The sequence below is a fragment of the Sceloporus occidentalis genome, unplaced genomic scaffold, assembly GCF_023333645.1.
Source record: "Sceloporus occidentalis isolate IW3139 unplaced genomic scaffold, rSceOcc1.0.p SCAF_166, whole genome shotgun sequence".
NCBI classification, from domain to species: Eukaryota; Metazoa; Chordata; class Lepidosauria; order Squamata; family Phrynosomatidae; genus Sceloporus; species Sceloporus occidentalis.
This window is the reverse complement of record NW_028317146.1, coordinates 972,206-993,041: the sequence shown is the minus strand read 5'-3', so window position 1 is coordinate 993,041 and position 20,836 is coordinate 972,206. Positions and strand designations below refer to the sequence as shown.

General features: G+C 38.0%; 1 protein-coding gene across 1 annotated transcript in view; it reads right to left on the bottom strand.

Moving 5' to 3' along the window:
* Positions 1–20,836, bottom strand: part of LOC149279423 (retinal-specific phospholipid-transporting ATPase ABCA4-like) — a 77,026-nt gene that overhangs the window by 42,146 nt on the left and 14,044 nt on the right. Inside the window, exons 6-11 of the mRNA XM_089501203.1 lie at positions 14,193–14,390; positions 10,467–10,556; positions 9,174–9,414; positions 8,218–8,357; positions 7,142–7,258; positions 6,524–6,721 (exon numbers count right to left, since the gene is read on the bottom strand). Coding sequence (XP_089357329.1) covers positions 6,524–6,721; positions 7,142–7,258; positions 8,218–8,357; positions 9,174–9,414; positions 10,467–10,556; positions 14,193–14,390 — 984 coding nt within the window. The remainder of the gene's footprint in view (positions 1–6,523; positions 6,722–7,141; positions 7,259–8,217; positions 8,358–9,173; positions 9,415–10,466; positions 10,557–14,192; positions 14,391–20,836) is intronic.

Genomic DNA, 20,836 nt, shown 5'->3' with positions numbered 1-20,836 from the left:
TGTTATGTCACATGATAACTTAGCAGCTTTAAAGGGAAGCTCATAGATAGATACTGTAGATAGATAGATCAATAGACAGATAGATCGACAGACAGATAGATATATAGATTCCGTGCGAAGATTAGGCCATTGGGAATGCGTGAACCAATGCTTTCTCCCCTGCCAACATAGAAGATCAGGCAGGTTAGCTTCCATTAATCTAAAGAAACGGATGCTCTGCAAGAGGAGGTTGGGAGAACAGTGAAATGTAAAACAATGTTTATAGTAATATAAATGAACGATTATCTAAAAATAAATGCTTCATTGCTATTGCCTCACTGCTACACAAGTTATATCTAGAATAAATCATTAAGGTTGGAGAATGTAGATATCTCAGAAGTAGAAAAACTCTCTTTTCAGCTGCTTTTAGCACCAAATCAATAACCTTATCTGTAAATGGGAAAGCTGGACATATGAACTTTATGGGAAGAATTTTAGATTATTACAGCATTTTGCATGATGACAAAAACTATTTGATTCCTTCTTCTGATACTCATAGCAGTTAAAAAAGAGCAACTATCCGACATCAAAGTCTTCTTACACAGATCCTAGTTTTATTTGGCAGACATCTTTTAATAAGTAAAGACTCCTTTGTTTAAATACAGTATTTACTGAAATGAGCCGTATGGCTTCATAACTTTTGGAAGAGCTCAGAGGTTATTTGATTACAGTGAGAGATGAAATGCAATCTTTAGATGTCATTATTTTAATTTGTGACTTTGTGCTTCCACACAAGTACTACAACACAATATGGTTTGACCTTGTGAAGGTTAAATATAATGAGCAGGGTTCAGGGCCATCATTAATAATATTGTGGTCCTGGGCAAAGCTCCCCTTAGGCCCCTTTAAGCTCTGGGGTCTGCCAGCTCCAATGATCTTTCAGGCACGGTGCCAAAATTGATTGCCAAGGCAATGCTTACAAAATGACAGCACATATGTTAAGGGCTTCAATGGACAGTGAACCGAGGTCACAGAGATAAACTTATGGCTAACTTCTTGGAATGTTTTAAAACGTAATAGATGACCCTTAGGGTCAATGGTGGACTGGCCCGTGGGGGCAATTTCTGACCAGTCCTTTGTTGATTTAGGATTACAGGGAGGTAGGACCGCAGTGGGGCCACATAACACTTTGCTGCATGACTATGCAGAAAGAAAGCTGCTACTGAAGTAACGGGGTGAGTGAGAGGGTAAGGGAGGGAGCATGTATGTTTGTATGTATGTTAGAGTGCATGAATGTGTTGAGGGGGACTATGTGTTAGCCTGAGTTTGTTTGTGTAAATGTGAGTGTGTGTAAATATATGTGCCAGTGCATATGTATGTTACCATAAACCTTGGTTAGAGTAGTTCAAGTGTATATGCAAGAGTTTTGGAGATTTAATTGCCATTGCCATTACTGTAACAAACCATAATTAGTAGTCCTCTTTTGATTTACTTTAAATGCCAAGAAGCCAATCAAAAAATGTACTTTAATTACTTTAATTGTTTATTAGACAATACCATTGCATGCTTTCCCTCCAGTTCAGTGATTCTGGCAGCAATAAAAGGTAAATCAGTCAAGTCAGTCTTTTTCACGTCTAACAGAACTCAAAAAAGGGGCATGTAGTATATACATTAATATTTTTATATCTATTTATTTCTATTTAATTTATTACATCCTAGCCACCAAACACAATCTCTAATTGGACCTTTTTTTTTTTCTTCCAATTTTAACCTCATGAAGGTTCAAAATATTGTCAAAAAAATTTCAGCATTTTACTTTTCCCTATGCCATATAAAACACTAAAGAGTATATCATCACTCACTATGTGGTTTCCATGTTTCCCCGCAATTAAACCCAGGGGTCAGTTGTGATCTACCCCTGGCAGAAATAAAAGACAGATTGAGTGACCTTACTAAACCTCTTTGCTCTGAGAGGGATCTAAGGATAACTTGCACAGGCGACAGTTGCACTTTGTCTTGGCCGTAAGCTCATCTTCCCCTGATTTCCAATTATGAGCCTTCCCTTTGGTTCTAGGCCATGGTACCATGAAAAGCGGAGACAATTCAAGATCCCCTACTGATAAAAACTGGATGAGAATAACAGAGGTAGACCTTCTTTGACTAGCAACTGTTTACCCACTCATTAACTAGGCCATGCTTGACTGGGTTTAGCTTCCTGCTCTTAATATAAGTGTGGTTACTGCTTATTTATTTGTGTGTACAAGGTGAAAGCATGTTAAATAAAAGCGCACAGGAAGAACATCTTAATACTTGTAACATTCCGAGACCACCCAATGCCCTATTTCACACTCAAACAGTAAAATGCGTTTAAAGGATAAAAAAATCCTTAAAAACTATATATAAAAAACTATATTTTTAAAAAAAAAGATCATTTGGAGGGGGCAAAAAACAGAATTTAATGAAGACAAAAAATTAGGTTTAAGATTATTTTTAATCATACGACCATAAATCAATAGTTAGAGATTAACTATCTAGTCTTTTTAAGTAAGTGTTCATCAGTATGGATTTTTCTGATATAACAAATAGGTTAAAGCTTCAGTTAATTTATATATACATATATATACACACACACACACACACACACACACACATATATACCGTATTGGCTCGGATATAGGCTGCACCCTAAAAGTTAGGTGCTTTTTTAAAGAAAAAAAATTCTTAGTAAAAAAAAACCACTTACATATGCTGCCACTCTGCCCTCCCCAGATATGCTGCCACTCTGCCCCCCGAGATATGTTGCCACTCTATTCCCACCTGAGATATGCACTCTGCCCCCGAGATGTGCCCCCCCCGAGATATGCTGCCACTCTACCCCCCATGAGATATGCTGCCACTCTACCCCCCCTGAGATATGCTGCCACTCTGCCCCCAAGACTTACCGGTGCAGACTCCCTGGGGTCTTGCAGGGCCGGCGGGGGACAGCTACGCAGTACGCGTACTCAACTTCCGGTGCTGGCACTTCCGCCGTGGGAAGTGCTGGCAAGGAAGATTGTTAGCGTACATCGCGCACACGTTCACCGGCTGCGGCGATGCAAGCGTTAACAACCTCCGCTGCCAGCACGTCTGCACGATGTGCTTTAACAATCTCCCTTGCCGGGACTCCCCAGTGGGAATTCCCGGCACGGGAGATTTTTAAAGCACATTGTGCAGACGTGCCGGCAGCGGAGGCTGTTTACACACGCATCGCTGCAGCCGGTGAACGTCTGCGCGATGCGCTTAGACAATCTCCCGTGCCGGCACCCCCCCCCCCGTGGAAAGTGCTGGCAGGGGAGGCTGTCTTAGCGTATCCGAGAGTAGGATACAGGTTCCCTGCACCGCTGTGGGGGATCTGTATCCTAACCCCGCTGCCTACCGTCGGGCGCTAGACCCCGAATATAGGCCGCACCCCCACTTTAAAGGCTTAAAGTGGGGGGGAAAAGTGCAGCCTATATTCTAGCCAATATGGTATATATATATATATATATATATATATATATATACACACACTATATGGACAAAAGTATTGGGACATCTGACCATTAAACCAACAGGGACTTTGATGACATCATATTTTAAATTCATAGACATTAATATGACATTGTTCCCCTCTTTTGCAGTTATAACAGCTTCCACTCTTCTGGGAAGGCTTTTCATAAGATTTTGGAGGGTTTTTGTGGGAATTTTATCCCATTCATCCAGTAGAGCATTTGTGAGGTCAGACACTGATGCTGGGCAAGAAGGTCTGGCTCTCAATCTCCATTCCAGTTCATCCCAAAGGTGTTAAGGTCAGGACTCTGTGTGTGCCAGTCCAGTTCTTCCACACCAAACTCATCCAACCATGTCTTTATGGACTTTGCTTTGTGCACTGAGGCATAGTTATGCTGGAATAGAAAAGGACTTTCCCCAAACTATTCCCACTGTCCCCTTCAGCATACCAAGACATTTTGAACAATGCTATACACAGAGCCCTAACCTCAAAATCACATTGAACACCCTGGGGATGAACAGAGATTGTGAGCCAAAACACTCCAAAATCTTGTGGATTTTCCTATACTCTTCCCAGAAGAAGATGTTATAGCTCCAAACAAGGATCCAACTACATACCGTATTTGCTCGATTATAAGACGACCCTGATTATAAGACGAACCCCCAAAATCTAAATATTAATTTAGGAAAAAAACAAAAAGCCTGAATATAAGACTACCCTATAGGAAAAAAAGTTTTACTAGTAAATATTAATTCATGTAAACAATTTTTTGATATTTAATAAAAGCTATGATTGAGAAAAATATATTTTTTTTATTTCCTTTTATTTGCCAACCTGCCCCCCCCTAGTTATGCACATCTGCCCCCAGGGTTGCCACTCTGCCCCCAGAAATGCCTTATACCCCCTATGTATATGTATAGTGGCATATAGGGGGTTAAAAGGCATATCATGGGGCAGAGTGGCATATAGGGGGTTAAAAGGCATTTCTGGAGATATATATATATAACTTCTAACAGCAATCACACTCCTATCAAGCCAAGGCAGCCAGTACATGCTGGAACCTGGGGATGAAAGGAGTGTGAGTACAGCCTCCCTATGCTATGCTACCACCACCACCCCCCTTACACATCCATGCTATCACACACTCATTCACAAACATTTAAATACTCATTCATTCCATGTATCACACATACTTCACACATTAATCACAAAAACCCTCCCCCACCCCCTTACCTGAACTGCAGATCTCTCACTCCAAGACTTCTGCAGAGGCCCGGCTGTGCGAGCAACTTCTCTGGCCCCGCCCCCAGAGGAAGGAGGGGGGAGGCAGAGTTATGTGACACTCTTCTAGCTTCCTGTTCTCCTGCCGCTGGTAGAAGAGAAGCTGCTCGCGACCAAAGCACCGGTAAGCAGCCTGGCCCCAGCGGAGGTCTGATTAGAAAACGACCTCGATTATAAGACGAGGGGTATTTTTCAGAGCATTTGCTCTGAAAAAAACCTCGTCTTATAATCGAGCAAATACGGTATTAATGTCTATATATTTAGGATGCCATGTCAAAAAAAGTCCCTGCTGGTGTAATGGTCAGGTGTCCCAATATTTTTGTCCATAAGTGTATATCTATCTATCTATCTATCTATCTATCTATCTATCTATCTATCTATATATATATATATATACACCGCAACCAAGCTACATTTGTTTATAAACACTCATTTGTTCTCTCTTTTTAAATTTGCCCTGATACATTAGCTAATTGCTTTTGACCCTTTTTCAAAATAGCTGTGCCAAGTTCTTAAACACAATTAGTTTTTATGTACTTTAATGGGCAAACATATCTCCAGTCCTGCATCTATTTCATTTGTAATGCACGTGGAGTGTAAACATCATATTACATTACAAAGTGTACACAGTGGCTTTAAATAATATTATATTTTTAGGAAAAGATACATATTGACTGCAAAATGGTTTTATCGATTGCCTTTGATAGTGAAGAAAATTGGTATCTTTATCTTTTATGAAATAATCATTTCAAAGGTCCATAACACAAAAAGTGCCATCTATGTCTCGTTTGAATTAAACAATTTATCATTGCTGAAGAATTTTTACAAACATTGGATATTATTTGAGATATTTGGCTTGCTATTTATTAATATATCTTGTGCATGGTAGATCTTATTGTTAACATAGTTAAACTGAATCAATGGGCATCTGCAGAAGTTTGAAGAAATTAGATTGCTTAAAATAAAATAATAAATTAATTAGATGAAGGAAATAAAGAAGGGCACAAGAGTACGGGAACAGAAAGACATGCCACTCTGATGTTTATTTTGGCCACTGTGGAAAGAAATCTGCAATCTGCTGCCTCCAATATAGCTTTGTGTTGTGCCCAGGGAAGTGAAATCCTCCCGAAACACTCTGATTTACTACAAAAAATAGATTTGAATGGCTTTTTAAGCAAGGTAGAACAAAGTAAAAGATAAGGAGAATGTTAAATTTTTGTGATATCTGACATCTGGACTAATGCTAAAATGTTTTTAATCAAAGTTAAAAAGGATTGAAACATTTACAGGAAAACATCCCTATATATTAAGCCAGAAGCCATTAAGCATATCAATTTAGTATCTCATTCCCTTCTTCAGTTATGTACTAGAATGGATTAAAAAGGTATTATTTTATCTATTATAACAGGAAACACATAAAATGCAGTAAATTAAGGGCTTTGCAATAGCAATGTTAGACAATGTCCATTTAATCTGCTCCTTCATTGTTCTTAATGCCAAAATAGACTGTCCGGAATCGACCCTGTAGCGATTAGAAAATTAGTAGAAAAATCTTTAATTGCCCCAAGTAGGGTTTTTTTGCCTTCTTTTGGATCAACTTTAGAAGTAGATATGTGTGAAAGGTTGAACTTGATGGACTGAAGTCTTTTCTCAACCTACTATACTATACTTATATGTATTTATCTCAGAATATTCAAAAACATTTGTTATCACAGACAGTATGTAGCCCCATACCTCCATGTAGTTGTTAAACAGACGTATGACTTGGTCGGTAAAGTTAAATACATTCCTCCAGTCGAAATTTGGTTGTTCATCTGACCGTGAGTCTGGATCACCATTGTAAAGGAAGTTGATCACATCATCGGCATTTATCCCTTCGTCTCCAAGCTGCCTGTTGAGGAAATCCTTAACCGTAGGATTTTTGATGGTGTCCTAAATGTAATGAAAAGGGTATATTTTAACTCCATGCTTATATCTGTAACAGGGTTTTGCTTACTTATCAAAATTTATTACTTCTTAATTTCTGATTACTTCATTAACATGAATTCTGTACAATTTGCTCGTATGGAGCTAGCAAATGGATTAGAGTGCATTCATATAAAGGCATATAAACTAAAAAGTTTTTTATTTGCAAATCTATACGTGGCCACCAGGGACCTGACATGCATGCTCTTAATTTCACAATAGCTAGATCTGCAAGGTGAGTCTCTATATGCAGTGTGTTTCGAGTGCCAGTGTCCAATGTGCTTTGTGCCACATGGGGTAATCTGCACCAAGATTTAATATATATATATATATATATATATATATATATCTATATGCATTGTAGATCAGCTCCTTTATTTGACATACCCGTATCAAATTCATTTGAACGCTGTTCTGGAAGAAGTACCATATCTGTGGCCCCACCTCTTCCCAGGCTTTTCCTATTTGCCTCAGACGCTCCAGTTGCTCAAAGGTTGAGTTTGCCTAGAAAACAGAGATGCAAAATCTATCAAACCCATCTATCTATCACAGTGAACACATTGCATAACGTCTATATAATATATATATATAGTGTAAATAGTCGGTCTTGCTAGGCAGGACCCATGGTGAAGCTCCAATCAGAGTAGAGGTAGAAGAGTGTGATTAGACATTTTCAATAAGCCAGGATTTCAGTATTTGTTGTAGACTTGTTGTATTCATGGGATCAATTTCCCCATGTGCCAGAACCTCCATATCTTATCTTTACAGTTCTCCTCAAAACATTCGGGTTTGTTTACCTGTGTTCTATACCCAGTAAATAACCAACTATTATGCTATTACAAATGTCTTTTTCCCGTGGTAGCCACTGTTAGGAGGACTTTAAGTCCATATATTAACCTTAGGTTGTGTTACTGGCACTATAAGTTCCCTAGAATCCCTAGAACATTACATGCCAGTTGTTGGACATGACCAATTGCAGGCTTGTCTCAGTTTTACTCATGTCCGTGTTTCATCATTTTGAAAATCTCTAACTTTTAAAAAGGTTTTTTTAGGAGCTTGAGATTTGTGCCTAAGGGTGTCTGTTATGTAAACGTAGCTGCTATTACATTGCAAAATCAATTAGTAAAGTAGACTACATAAAATATTTAAGTCTATAATGGCAATCTTTCCAAGACATGGGCAATAAATATTACATAATTTAGGAAAAGATCAGCGCATAAAGAGCTATAAAACAGTTAGCAAAAACTATCTTTAAGCTAAACATCTGCTAGTCATATGTTAACATATTATATGTACAATAATGTACAGGCCAAATACCGAGCTCTTTAAAGTACCCTTATGGGATGACAGATGCCATATCAACATATATTACAGAATGTCACCTTTCTGCCCAAGTAGGGGTCATGGTTTCCCTGTAACACTGCCAGTGGATTGACCATCATTACTACATATGGATGACTTACATTTTTCAAGATCTCTTTCACGGCTGGAGCATCAGGGGTGTAAATAATTTTCCCCATAAGCAGTGGTTTTATTGCACTCCAGGCTATTTTAGTTGCAGGGTTGGACTCCATACTTTGGATCAATGCGTTACAAAATGGAGCTGTGGAGCAAATTAGATTATTTTGCACGGAAGATACTGGTAAGCATTTGCCTAGCAAATAGTAAGAGTTAATGTTCAAGTTGCATTAAAAAATTGAATAACGAATCTCTCTCCTCTACCATTAGACCACAATGAGCACCCAACCTACATAAATGAATGTGGGGTAAAGTGTGCACTACTGAGGTCCATCAATGTGACCATGGGGACTGGATTTCTAAGGTATAGCGCTTAAGGAAATGTAAAGTTAATGTATCAATCATTTGGTTAAGATGTATGAGTTGCATAAAAAAAAAATACAAAAGCATACAAAAAAGGATGGACATATATAATAGATGATATAACTATAAACCAGAAGACAAACAACGCAAAAGGATAGAGATATATAATATCCTAAATCGCTGTTTCACAAAATATTTTCCACTAATGTTTTTAAATAATAAAAATTAAATACCGTTGGGCTTTTTCCAGTGTACATAGTTCTAGCAAAATAGGATATATGCGTTTCTAAACTCTGGCAAAGAATTCTCGCTCCCTAATAACTTGCATGCCTTAGTTCCAGTAGTGGGATTATATCCTGCCATGGCTCTCCTGGCATGCCGTAGAAGAGGGGGGAAAGGAGTGTAGGATATAGATACATCCAATATAAGACAGGGTTCTCCTGTTCACCTTCTGTAGACCATCAGCAGTTGGAGCTGAAGCTGGCACAGAGTTGCTGGCCTCTTGGAACTAAAGGCCCTGTCATGAGTGGATCCTGTGCTACACATCTGATTAACTAAAGCTTTTAACAGTTTTCGGTAATATTTGATGTGCACTTACTAGTCGTCTTGTCATACATGTAGTAGGTGTCTTTCCTGGTTGAGTTAACTCCTAGGAAAGCTTTGTAATTATTGTCCTCGTACCAGTTGAAAGAGAACACTCGGGCACCTCCGCCCTCTGGATAACCACAAAACAGGTCAGACAGAGAGTTCATCAGTTGGGTGAAGGTCCTTGGTCCTCCCTCCTGCACAATGGGCTGCAGCCCCCCAAAAAGATCTTGGATACTTTCCTTCTGTGCTAACTAGAATAAAACCAGGAATTCATATGATTTACAATATGTATTATAAGAAAATTCCTGAATGCTCATATATGCTACTCATTACTGCTCAACAAGCTTGTGTGAGTTTGCTCATTAAAAATATTGGTGGAACCAATGACATGCGCATACTGCCAAGGTTCAAACAATGGCTCAATGTTGTCACTTGCACAGAGTTTCCCTCTGTACAAAGAAGGTAGTGGCTCAGTGTTGCATGGCTACCTACTCAACATAGTATTCATTATACACAGAGCTGAATTGTTCACTAAGGGATTAGGCTACTATGGGCTACAGTAATGCAGGGTCAAGCTAACAATTTGTTTCATATTCACAAACACTGCTGTGGCTCCTGCCCCCTGTCCGGCCTTTGTTTTTAAGGCTGTTTAATACAGCAGACATTTGCTCAGAGAGGTTGATTATATATATATATATATATATATATATATATACATACAAAAATGTGAATCCTTTGCAGTTGTGGTGGTAGCAGAAGTTTAGGGTTTCTGGCTGGTGTTTGCGGATTAGGGTTTAATAATGCCTCTGCTATCATACTATTGGTGTAGAAGGGTCACATATCAGAGAAAAAAGCATTCTTAAATTTCCATTCTGGAAAAAAAATATACTGCAAAAAACTACTCGGTTACCTACCAAGATCAACAATTTGTTACATTGTTAACATTGTTGTACTTTATTTGACAACAATATTACTAACACTTTGGTTTCGATTGAGACATAACACACCCAGACCTATACCTAAATTTAATGAGTTTAGAAAATGTATGAATCTGATTATTCAGAAAGGTCATTTTGAATGTTATGTTTAGGTTTCCAGCATACCAAAACCTGTTACATTTTTGCTTGGAAAGCTTTTTTGTATATGTAATAATTCATAACTGTGCAATGCATGCCAAAAATATGAAATTCTGTTTTTCCTGGAAAACTTCTGATGCAGTGTATAAAAATCTGGAAACCATTAGTGGTGGGGAATGACTGAAGTTTTTCATTAATGAGGCAGGACAGGTCAGCTACTCACTTACCTCTTGCAAAGAGTCAGACAGATTTGAGACAACCTTCCCCCAGAATCTGAGATCTATACCATGGGAACTGCCGTCTAACACAGTTGGAAGCTGCAAAGACATTTGAAACATAACACTATATCAACTGTCCAAATTCTTTCAAAACATAACCTGTCAAATAAACAGATATAACATCATATGCAAGGCTTTATATAAACATATCCCATGCCTGCTGGCTTTGGTGAAGCATCAACATCTAATGTGTTAGTAAAGAGGGTTAGGGAAGTTTAAGGGGTAATAAAAAAAATACTTACACAGTATAACATGTAAAAGCATGTAAAATAACATGTTTTTTTGTTAATTGCTAGTTTAGGAATATATTTTAATCATTTTTATGTGCCATAGTGGAACGGTGTGCACAAGAGCAGTCTAGAACAGAAATGCAAGGCAAAGGTCCCCTGCACGAGTGAACCAACAACCCCAGCCATACATTTCAACCTTCATGGACCTTATCAGTGGGACACAGACGGTATCCCTTTATGAATAAGAGAGCAAGGAGGTCCACATCTCGACTTACTTCCCAATTTGAGGTGGGCTCCAAGAGATCCCTGAAGGGTGTAATAATATACAAAAAGGTATTGAACCGCTGAAGGCCAAAACGTATGTCTGGGGTTGATGGTTCCCTTGCGCACCAAATTTGCTTCACATTTCAGATCTGGGCTACCCTTGTGGCAGGATCAGACTTTTATGCTAATGAAACAAAAGAGCTACAAATTGAGATGCTCCTGAGCAAGATGCACTGTAGGACAAGCTAAGCATCTGTCCATCCTCAGTCAGTTAATCTCAAACATTTTTTGTCTGTTCCCAAAAACCTCCAGGTGCTTTTTCATCATTTGCGCAACTTAAAGGTGCAAGTAACTTATTCGCTTTCATAGCATATTATACAGCTATAACGTAGGTAAATGTAGTTATGGATTATTACATTGTTCGATTTGAAATCATTTGAGTTAAGGTACTGTTCCATGTGTCTCTGTGTCAGGAATGTACCATCGTGCTACAAGACTGTACCCTGTAAACTGCTAGCAAGTAGGATCTCTGAGCTTGTCTGTTTATGAAGCAGTGACTTACAAAAAAACGTAGGAATTCATACCTCAACGTGAGTCACTAAATTACCATACTAAATGTATTACTTTTTCATTGATTGTGGGCGTATGTGTGACAATATAGACCCAGAAATTATAGTAGAATGTCACAGCATCTACTCCTGCTCACAGACTACAGTCGGCAACCCTATGCCAGAATAAATGGTTTCAAGGCAAGAAGGTTTAATAAGATTTACACAAAGAAATGTGCATTCTAAAGGTTAATATTTTGGCCTGCAAATGTTGTATATCTGTGTTGTAATTGCCTATGAAATAACCTGCCATTTGATCTAGGCAAAGACTCTGATCTCTCGGTGAATTATGGTACATTCAGAGTTGCTAACAATACAGCTACTTTATTTAGTTGGCTCATAATACAAGTTTTGCAATACCGAGCAAAGCTGAGTGCAAACATTATGAAGTAATTGAAATTCTTTTACTTTCAACAAACAGATCAAGAGATGGCTCACAGGGAAGTGAACAGCTGCCAAATATGTTGCTTGATCACGAGACCCCAAATAGTCTACTCACACAGGTAGGCCATTTATCCAAATGTGACAGCTTCTGATTAGCCTACTTATGCAACAGGTTAGTATTGAAGCCGGTGAGAGCTTTAAGGACTTAGAGTTAACTATGCTAAACCTCAGAAGAGCTCCAGGTGCTGTGGTGGACATAAATCTGACTTGCCCGATGGGTTATGACTCAGAAATTAATTCTCAACCCGTTGTAGCTCAGTGCTACAGAATATATGGCTCTATATAAAACAATAAATAAGAATAACTGAATTCAGTGGGGACTTGCATTGAAACTACCAAGCTCCAAAGTTGTGAAAGATCATGATAGATATATTTGTCCACTATGTTTTTGGCCCTAAGACTTAAATGGTGGTTCAAACAGTTGTTCATCATCTCATAGTCGTTATTGAATCATCTCAGTTATTTAAGAGCTATCTCCTTTGGGCTAAACAAATATATATGTTATGTATATATATATATATATATATATATATATATATATATTATATATATATAGGTTCATCATGCAAAAATTGTGTAATTGTTCAATAGCTCCCAGTTGAATAATATAGTATTTGCTTTATTCAGTACTGTGTGATTTAATATGTGCACCAAAAATGCACATAAAAGGCATTGTAGATATATAAAGTGACTGCTCTGTGCTTTTCAAAGAAATCTGCATTGTAATCTTAAAATTAGAGTGTAGTTAGTAGTTGATTAGCATCTCTGCTGCAAATTATACATTCATTTCATTACTATACTTATAATAAATCCCTTAAATTTGAGAATAGTTCTTCATTCACAGCATCTGGTCCTCAAAGGGTTCCACAGAAAACATTTGATCTCTGTACTCAGCATTTTGCTGAGATGAACAAGAGGCAGCACCAGTCAGCTGAAATAACAGGACTGTTTCAGAAAAAAAGGCTTACTTTACCAGCTACAGCTGAACAAATCAGATCTGCAGAGCTAGAATTGTACTGCTTGTTCTATGCTCTGTGGGCAGCACTGACATTTGCTCTGCTTCATGCAGAGAAAAATGTGCTTCCTTTTGACTATCAAAAGATAGGATGTAAACATTAGATTGTTTTCCTTCTCTGGGTTCCTGATATTAATACAAGAGTATTTTAATTCTGCTGATAAAAGAATGCTTCAAACGTGTGCTTGGTGGCTATTACAATATTCTACTTTTTCCCTTGGTAGTCTCTTATAAAAGAAAGTACACCGTCTTTGAATTCTATGGTTTTACAAATCATTAGTCATTTGTTCCCTAGTAGGTCTAAAAATTCAGTAAATACAACCTCAGATGAACAACAGCACATGACATATTACACCGTGTCAAAAATAAAGCCAAAATGGAGAAGCCATATGTAAAAAACTAAGTACACCGTATGTTTAAATAGCTCATACCAAGAAAGATCTTCTGAGCAATTGCCTTTGGAGCTAAGAATTGCTAAAAATTTTTTTGGAAAATCCTGTTTTATTGTTGGGAAGTATATCTTACATCTTCCACATAGATGTGCGCCACTTTGGTTCTTAATTTCACTTTGTTTGTTTGAGTAGTTGTGAAGACTATCTCATAAGTGTGCTGCACTTACTAAATATTTATTGTGTGGTTATATTTAGAAACCACTTAAAATACTGTGCTTATCAGCACCCACTGTAATCTGTTTATCTGACTTTATATATTAGTAGAGGGTGTAAATGAGACAAGCCTATGGCTGGTTGCACAGTTCATTGTGTAACATAAGTGTAGCAATTGAATGCGCAGAATGTTCACTTTACTATATGCTATGGTGCACAACATGACATATACAGTCAGCATAAGTAATACTTAAACTGATTGCTCAACTTTAATCATGATTCTATGATATGCAAAAAAAAACTAAATTAGTTTGGGTAGTTATAGCACTATATTATCACTTTATTCTGCATGATTTCATTACAAAGTCTTTTTTGAGGGTTGGTGTCACTGGCATCTTTGATGAACACATAGGATCATATTGTGGCCAATCATGCCAGCAACTGTATCTTGGCAATAATTGCATTAGCACACTTCAACAGTTCCAAGTGGAGATAAATGGCGTACTCACAATTCCAAATAGTTTGAAGAAATCAATGTTTGCATACAATACATCTTCAATCCTTTGCAGCCTTTGTTGGGACAGGATGCACATTGCATTACGGACTGTGTGCATTCCTCTGCGGCTACTAAAAATGATGAAGCGTTCCAGGAGGGTTTGGCTGCAGGCAATGTCCTTCAAGGCTAGGTCAGGGACCCCATATGCAAACTGAAATCAAAAGATAAATTATTTTCAGCTGACAGTAGTTCTTATATCATGAATCAACCAAATATTTACATGTGTAACTAGCAAATTATGGCAAACTTGATATTTGTAAATACACTGACGTATATACACTGACGTTTGTAAATACACTGAAATACACTGACCAATCATTTAAAAATTATAGGTTTAGACTGTAAGCGAATGAGTGAGGCCTTCAGAAGCCACACTTTTTGCCAGGACCAAAATGGCAAGCTCACAGGCAGGGTCCTCAACTCCTGCTGTATCTTTATGTGTAATTTTACTTTTGGTATGTAATAATAATAGTTCCGAAGAAGAGGTCGCTGCCCTTGCAAATTTACAAATTTAGTTATTAGGTTATAGACATACTATTTTCAGTGCAGTATTTTGGAAAACTGCTGGAGAGTACAGTTGGGTGTTTTATGCTTTGAATCAGTGAGGGCAGAGTGGTCCAAAATTCTTCAGACTCAGAGGTGGAAGCGCAGTAACATAACATTATGTGAGCAACTAGGAGTGTGATTTGTGAGGAGTGAGAGAGATAGTGGTATGAGTCATCGAGTAGGGTATGATAGACTGTAAAAGATTCTAACACATTTAACATCTCTTTTAACCCTAGTAATATGAAATGGACCATATATAATTATTGGTATAGGCAATAGTCAAAGATATGTAATCATTGTTCATAAATAAATGATTATTAAGATATATTAATATGTTTCAATGATAGGCTTCAAGGTTTCCTTGACCTTAAATGTAGAATGAAGGATTTGCTGAACAGGCGTTCTATAGATAGGATAGTAACTTGCTAATGCATGGTATAGTTGTAACTCTAAAAGGGCATTACAATATACGTACAGTGACTACCTAAAATAGGATTTCGACGTGTAAAGATCTTAGTGAGCATGTTTACCCAATTAGGTGAAGACCAATAGACTGACATCACTATCCAAGGCACATATAAGCTAGGCTTTTGTAAGACATGGAGAGGCATGGGAAGAGAGGTCGAGAGAAGATGTACTTGCCATCCACGGACTCTTCACGTCCCAACACTCCCTCCCTCCATCCTCAGGAATGCATAGGACAGATGTCATGAACTAAATTCCTCTCCAAGTTTTTGTAAGACTTGTTTCGTATTTTTGTTATCTACTTTTTATATTCTTCGTCTATTTTTGTTCGTATTAAATGTTTTACCTTTGTTTGCATCTAAGTGACTCTGCCTATTTTTGACGCACATACATTTATATGTGTTCCAATTATTTGAAGTTTGTATTTGGCCCTATATACATTTTATTACATATCTGGCGTGCCAGCCCTGCGTATTTTTTCCTGGCCTTTGCCCTCCAGCTTGCTCAGGGGGAAGGGCAGATATATCTGTACACTTTTTGCAAACTGTCGGGAGATAATTAAGAAAAGAACCTTTGAGGATACAGACTTCCAGATTTTATTGGAACACGTGCTAAGAGACGCTATTGACGGCAGACGCAAGAAAGCCATACAGCGTGATACAACAGCCATTCAAGGAGAGTTCATTAAGAAGGGTAAGTCATGGATTTTATAAAAATATATGCTAACAAAAGTAAAATAACTTTTCAATTTGATAATTGTCCTACTAATGCACAGTTATGGGCTAGTATGTACAAACAATGTGAGCTAGAAAATATGAAGATAGATAAGAAATTGTTATGTATTGATAAACTTAAGAAGAAACTGCAAAATGTCCTAAGCATGTTTAAAACGTTTAATGAATTGATTGTGGAGGATTTACAACCTAGACAAAGTATTTGCATGATTAACAAAGTTGTACCAGAATCTAACCCTGATGACAGTACTGACGACTTTAACAGCTGTCCCGACTGTTTTGTTTTAGCTCAGCAATTAGAGAACTTGGAGAGAGATATGGACAGACAAACGGCTAGAATTAACTCAGAATGACTGTCACAAGCCACAAACTAATCCTACTAATTCTGAATAAATTGATACTACTAACCAAAGGTTGATACAGAAGCTTAATTAAGTGTGACTAATCAAGCTTTGCCTATAACATCTAACTCACCTGTTTGCACGATTGTAGGTTTTAGTGGAAAATGTAATACTTCAGCAACTTTGGTTACTGGTGTTTTGTTTGAGATTCCTGGCTATTTGTGTACTGAAATTGATATCTGGCATTGTCCTAGCTCAGAAAATATCTTAGGGGCTGATGTAATGAGAGAACGAGGCTGGGTCATTGACTTAGGGAATCAAGTGATTTGGAGAAGTAATAACCTAAAAGGGCCTGTAGTAATTGATCCAAGTGACTACAGTGTAGTGGCCGTTATCAATTTAATTGAGGAGGTATCCCCAAATCATGTATGGCCACAAATGGATTGTAATGACTTGACTCTTGTAGAAATTGTGCAGAAACATCCCTCGTTATGGGCTCAATCTAAGAATGAGGTAGGGACGATGAAAGATGTTGTTGTCAAAGTGGAAGGAACAGATCCCATAGCTCAGAACCGTACCGATTGCCTCCAGATTCAATTGAGCCTTTGTCCAAAATTATTGAAGAACTACTTCAACAAGGCGTCATACGCAAATCAAATTCGGGGACAAACTATCCGTTATGGGCAGTTAAGAAACCAGATAATTCTTATAGAATGCTTCTAGATCTGCGTATGTTTAATAAATGTACCCCAAATGTGGCACCAATTGTAGCAGATACCCCTGACATCATGTCTCGATTGAATGCTAAGGCAAAGTTTTTCTCGGTACCTCGATATCGATATCAGTAATGGTTTTTTCAGTATTCAGATAAAGGAGTTGTCAATACAAATTTGCTTTTACCTTTCTGAATGAGCAATATGTATTTTGCAGATTACCACAAGGGGCACACATGTCACCTAGTCTGTTTCATCAGGCATTGGCAAAAGTATTATCAAAATTCTCAAGGCAAGATTGTATTCTACAGTATGTTGATGATATCTTGTTGGCAACAGAGAGTAGAGAGGAACACCTCATCTTGTTAGCAGAATTGTTTGATCTGTTGTATGAGTCAGGATTGAAATTAAATCCAAGGAAGGTCCAATTACTGAAACAAGAGGTTCAGTACTTGGGAGTTTTGATAAGTCCGAATCACATGAGTGTGTTGAGATATTTCAGGGGGATTATCCATCTCTTTTTAGAAAAGAAGTAGAGGAAACTGATGAACCTGTATTTGTAGATGGTTCTAGATTTTGCTTGAAAGGACAGTATTATACCGGATATGCCATTTGGTTTCCAAAGAAAGGTCGAGCTATTCAGCATAGACTACCAGGACATTTTTTTGCCCAGAGAGCAGAAATTGAAGCTGTTAAAACAGTATTGGAAATTAATGAGAAAGAAAACAATGATCCTTTGGTAATCTATAGCGATAGTTCATATGTCGTACGTTCACTAACAGACTACTTACCTGTGTGGAAAAAACGAGGTTTTGTGGATTCATCTAACAAAATGTTAAGTCATGTTGATACATTGCAGACTATTTTTGAGCTTGCTTCTAAAAATCCTAACCGATATGCTATTGTCAAGGTACCAGGCCATAGCAGAGGGACTAGTGATTTAGCTTTGAGAAATGAGAAAGCAGATTCTCTAGTAAAGGAAGCAGCTTTGACAGAAGAGATAGTGATGGAACTAGAACGGTTGGAAGTACTACCAGTAAAGAGTAAGGAAGCAAATTTACCTTCATTCATCGATAAAGATGAAAGATGCGTTCATTATAGAATCTAAGAATAAAATAACACCTCCCTTTGTTTGTGAGAACGGAGTGGTGTGTTATGAGATGCAAGGTAATTTACTTCCAGTTGTGCCTAAACACTTGCAGACGGAATTCACCCGCTATAAGATGTAAAGATTAGGTCATGTGGGTCAGCAAAAGTTGCTGGAAAACTTCAAAGAGAAGTTTTATTGGGACAAAAAGGTGGACTCTGTACAAAATGTTGTTCAGTCATGTCTCATTTGTGCTCAAGTAAACCCCAGGCCTAAAGGACAAAAGTCTCCACTTCTAAGAATTGCACCTGCAGATGGTTCGTGGTCTATACTGCAGATTGACTACATAGGTCTCCTACTTCAGGTAACCAAGGTCTCAGGTATGCATTGGTTGTGGTAAATGTATTTTATAAGTGGGTAGAATTGTAGCCTGTCAGGAATGATGATGCTTTGTCTACGGCAAAAGCATTAAGGAATCATGTTGTACTTGGGGAATCCCAAGGATGATTGCTTCTGACAGAAGGAGCCATTTTACTGGCAAAGTCATGCAGGCTGTTTGCGCAATCCTGGGGGTACGTCAACAATTCCATGTCCCATACCATCCTCAGTCCGCAGGTATTGTAGAAAGAATGAACAGAACGATTAAGTCTAGAATTGCAAAAATGTTACTTGATAAAGGAAATAGTTGGGTTGATGCAGTACCTCTAGTATTGACGAGTATTAGGGGAACGAGCTCCTCAACTACCCAGTATACACCTTTTGAATTAATGACAGGAAGGAAAATGCCATTGATCTTTCCTTATGAACCATTTTTGTCTACTCCACAGAAAGATGCCATTGCAAGAACTAAGTGGTTACAGGTACTTCAAGAGAATTTAAAAACAATTCTCCCCATGCAGCATCTAGAATGCAGCGTATGGTACCGCCTCACTCTTCTAAATTTGTGAGAGGAGCATCAGTAATGATTAAGACTTTTAGGAAGGCGGGACCTTGGGAAAGCAATTGAGAAGGACCGTTTGAAATAATCGACACAATGGATCAAGATCCTTGTTCAAAAACAGAAAAAACTGTGAAAAATACCCGTAGGCAGCAGAAGCTGTGGGTACATGTTGACCAGTGTAAATTATATGTTTCTAACTAAATTCTGTTCTTGCAGGAACACAGTTCTGCAAGAAAATGGAGGAACAAAACTGTTTACTATTGGACAAAGAACCTCCAAAGAAACAGCAATACAAGAAGCGTGACATCAAGATAGCGTGCTACATATTACTTCCATGGTTGTTGGTGCTGAGTTTTTTGATAGCTGTGTTGTTTGAACAGTACCAAAAGCCAATTGAAATTGATGATCAGACAAAGGATTTACCACAGAAGATATTGTTATTGCATAAGATAAGAGAAGTTCGAGTGGATCGACTCCTGACATCAGACATTGATACATCAAGAGACATTGTTGGACAAATTAGATTCGGTTATGGCTCCAGAGATCAACCTTGTTTGACTATATTTTTTGAGCATACCTCAGAGATCACGGTTCATGCAACAGTAGGACCAAAAGCCAAATTCACACAGTCACAGGGGAATTATACCCATAATAATCAGACAGGTGTTTGGGAATGTCATCCTACTGAGTCCATGTGGTGGTTTATAACAATTAAGGGAGAAGAACATGCACAATGGACAGGTGATGTTACCAATGAGATGTTAACATCAGGGAAAATGGGAAGATCAAAGACAGAGATTTGGTATAAAACTCAGTCTTATGGTAAAATCTTGGATCCTTCACTGCTTTCTATATCAGCAGGGGACGATGATTGGACTAGGGTTTGGAACTTTCAGGTGGAAAGAGAAATAGCTATGGTCAAAGTATCTTTTGTGTTTACGGTAACTAATTCTATAGCACCTGAAGTTAGAGTTAATCCCCATAGTGTGAAAAGCCAAGAGGAATTGAAACCTATAGAACTACAATGTGGGACAAGGTTACTATTACCCCAGGAAGCATCACTCGTTTGGTCAAAAGGGAAAACATCTTTAGGAAGTTTTACAAATAATCCAACTCGTATACTTCATAAGGGTCAAATGGGGGATGTACATTGGAATGGTATACATTTTATGCTTAGATTAGATAGTCCAACTCGTAAAGACTCTGGGATATATGAATGTTGTGTATTACTGAAAGGAGATTACAAACACTGTGACAGAGCAAATGTCAGTGTTTGGTCCCCTGAAGACAATTTGTGTACTGGTACTAGACTCAAACCATCCAATCCTTTTCAGGTTAATTACTTTCAATCTAAGCCATTGTTGAGGAATGGATCGTTTGTAACCCTAGTTTGGACTTTTAACATGACTGATTGGAAAATATCCACTTGGTTTCCTCAATGTTTGTCACACCTTACTAACATGGAAAAAGGTCTTGCTCAATGGTTTGGACAAAATCCATTGAGAATGGCAAGAAGTAGACGAGGTATTATTGAGGGAATCTTGGGGGGTGTTGGTTCGGTAGGAAGCTTATTTAATACTATGGATATAAATACTCTTAAATCCGATTTGGGATCCGTGAGTTATGTTGGAAGTCAGGGAGCAAAAGTACAAAAAGGGTTAAATCAGTTATTGGAAAAAATGGTTCTAAGTTCTGCTACTGTGATTGGGTCGTCTGTATCTCACTTACAGGATGCCACTTTAGACTTAATAGAGAGTCAAGAGGAGAATCA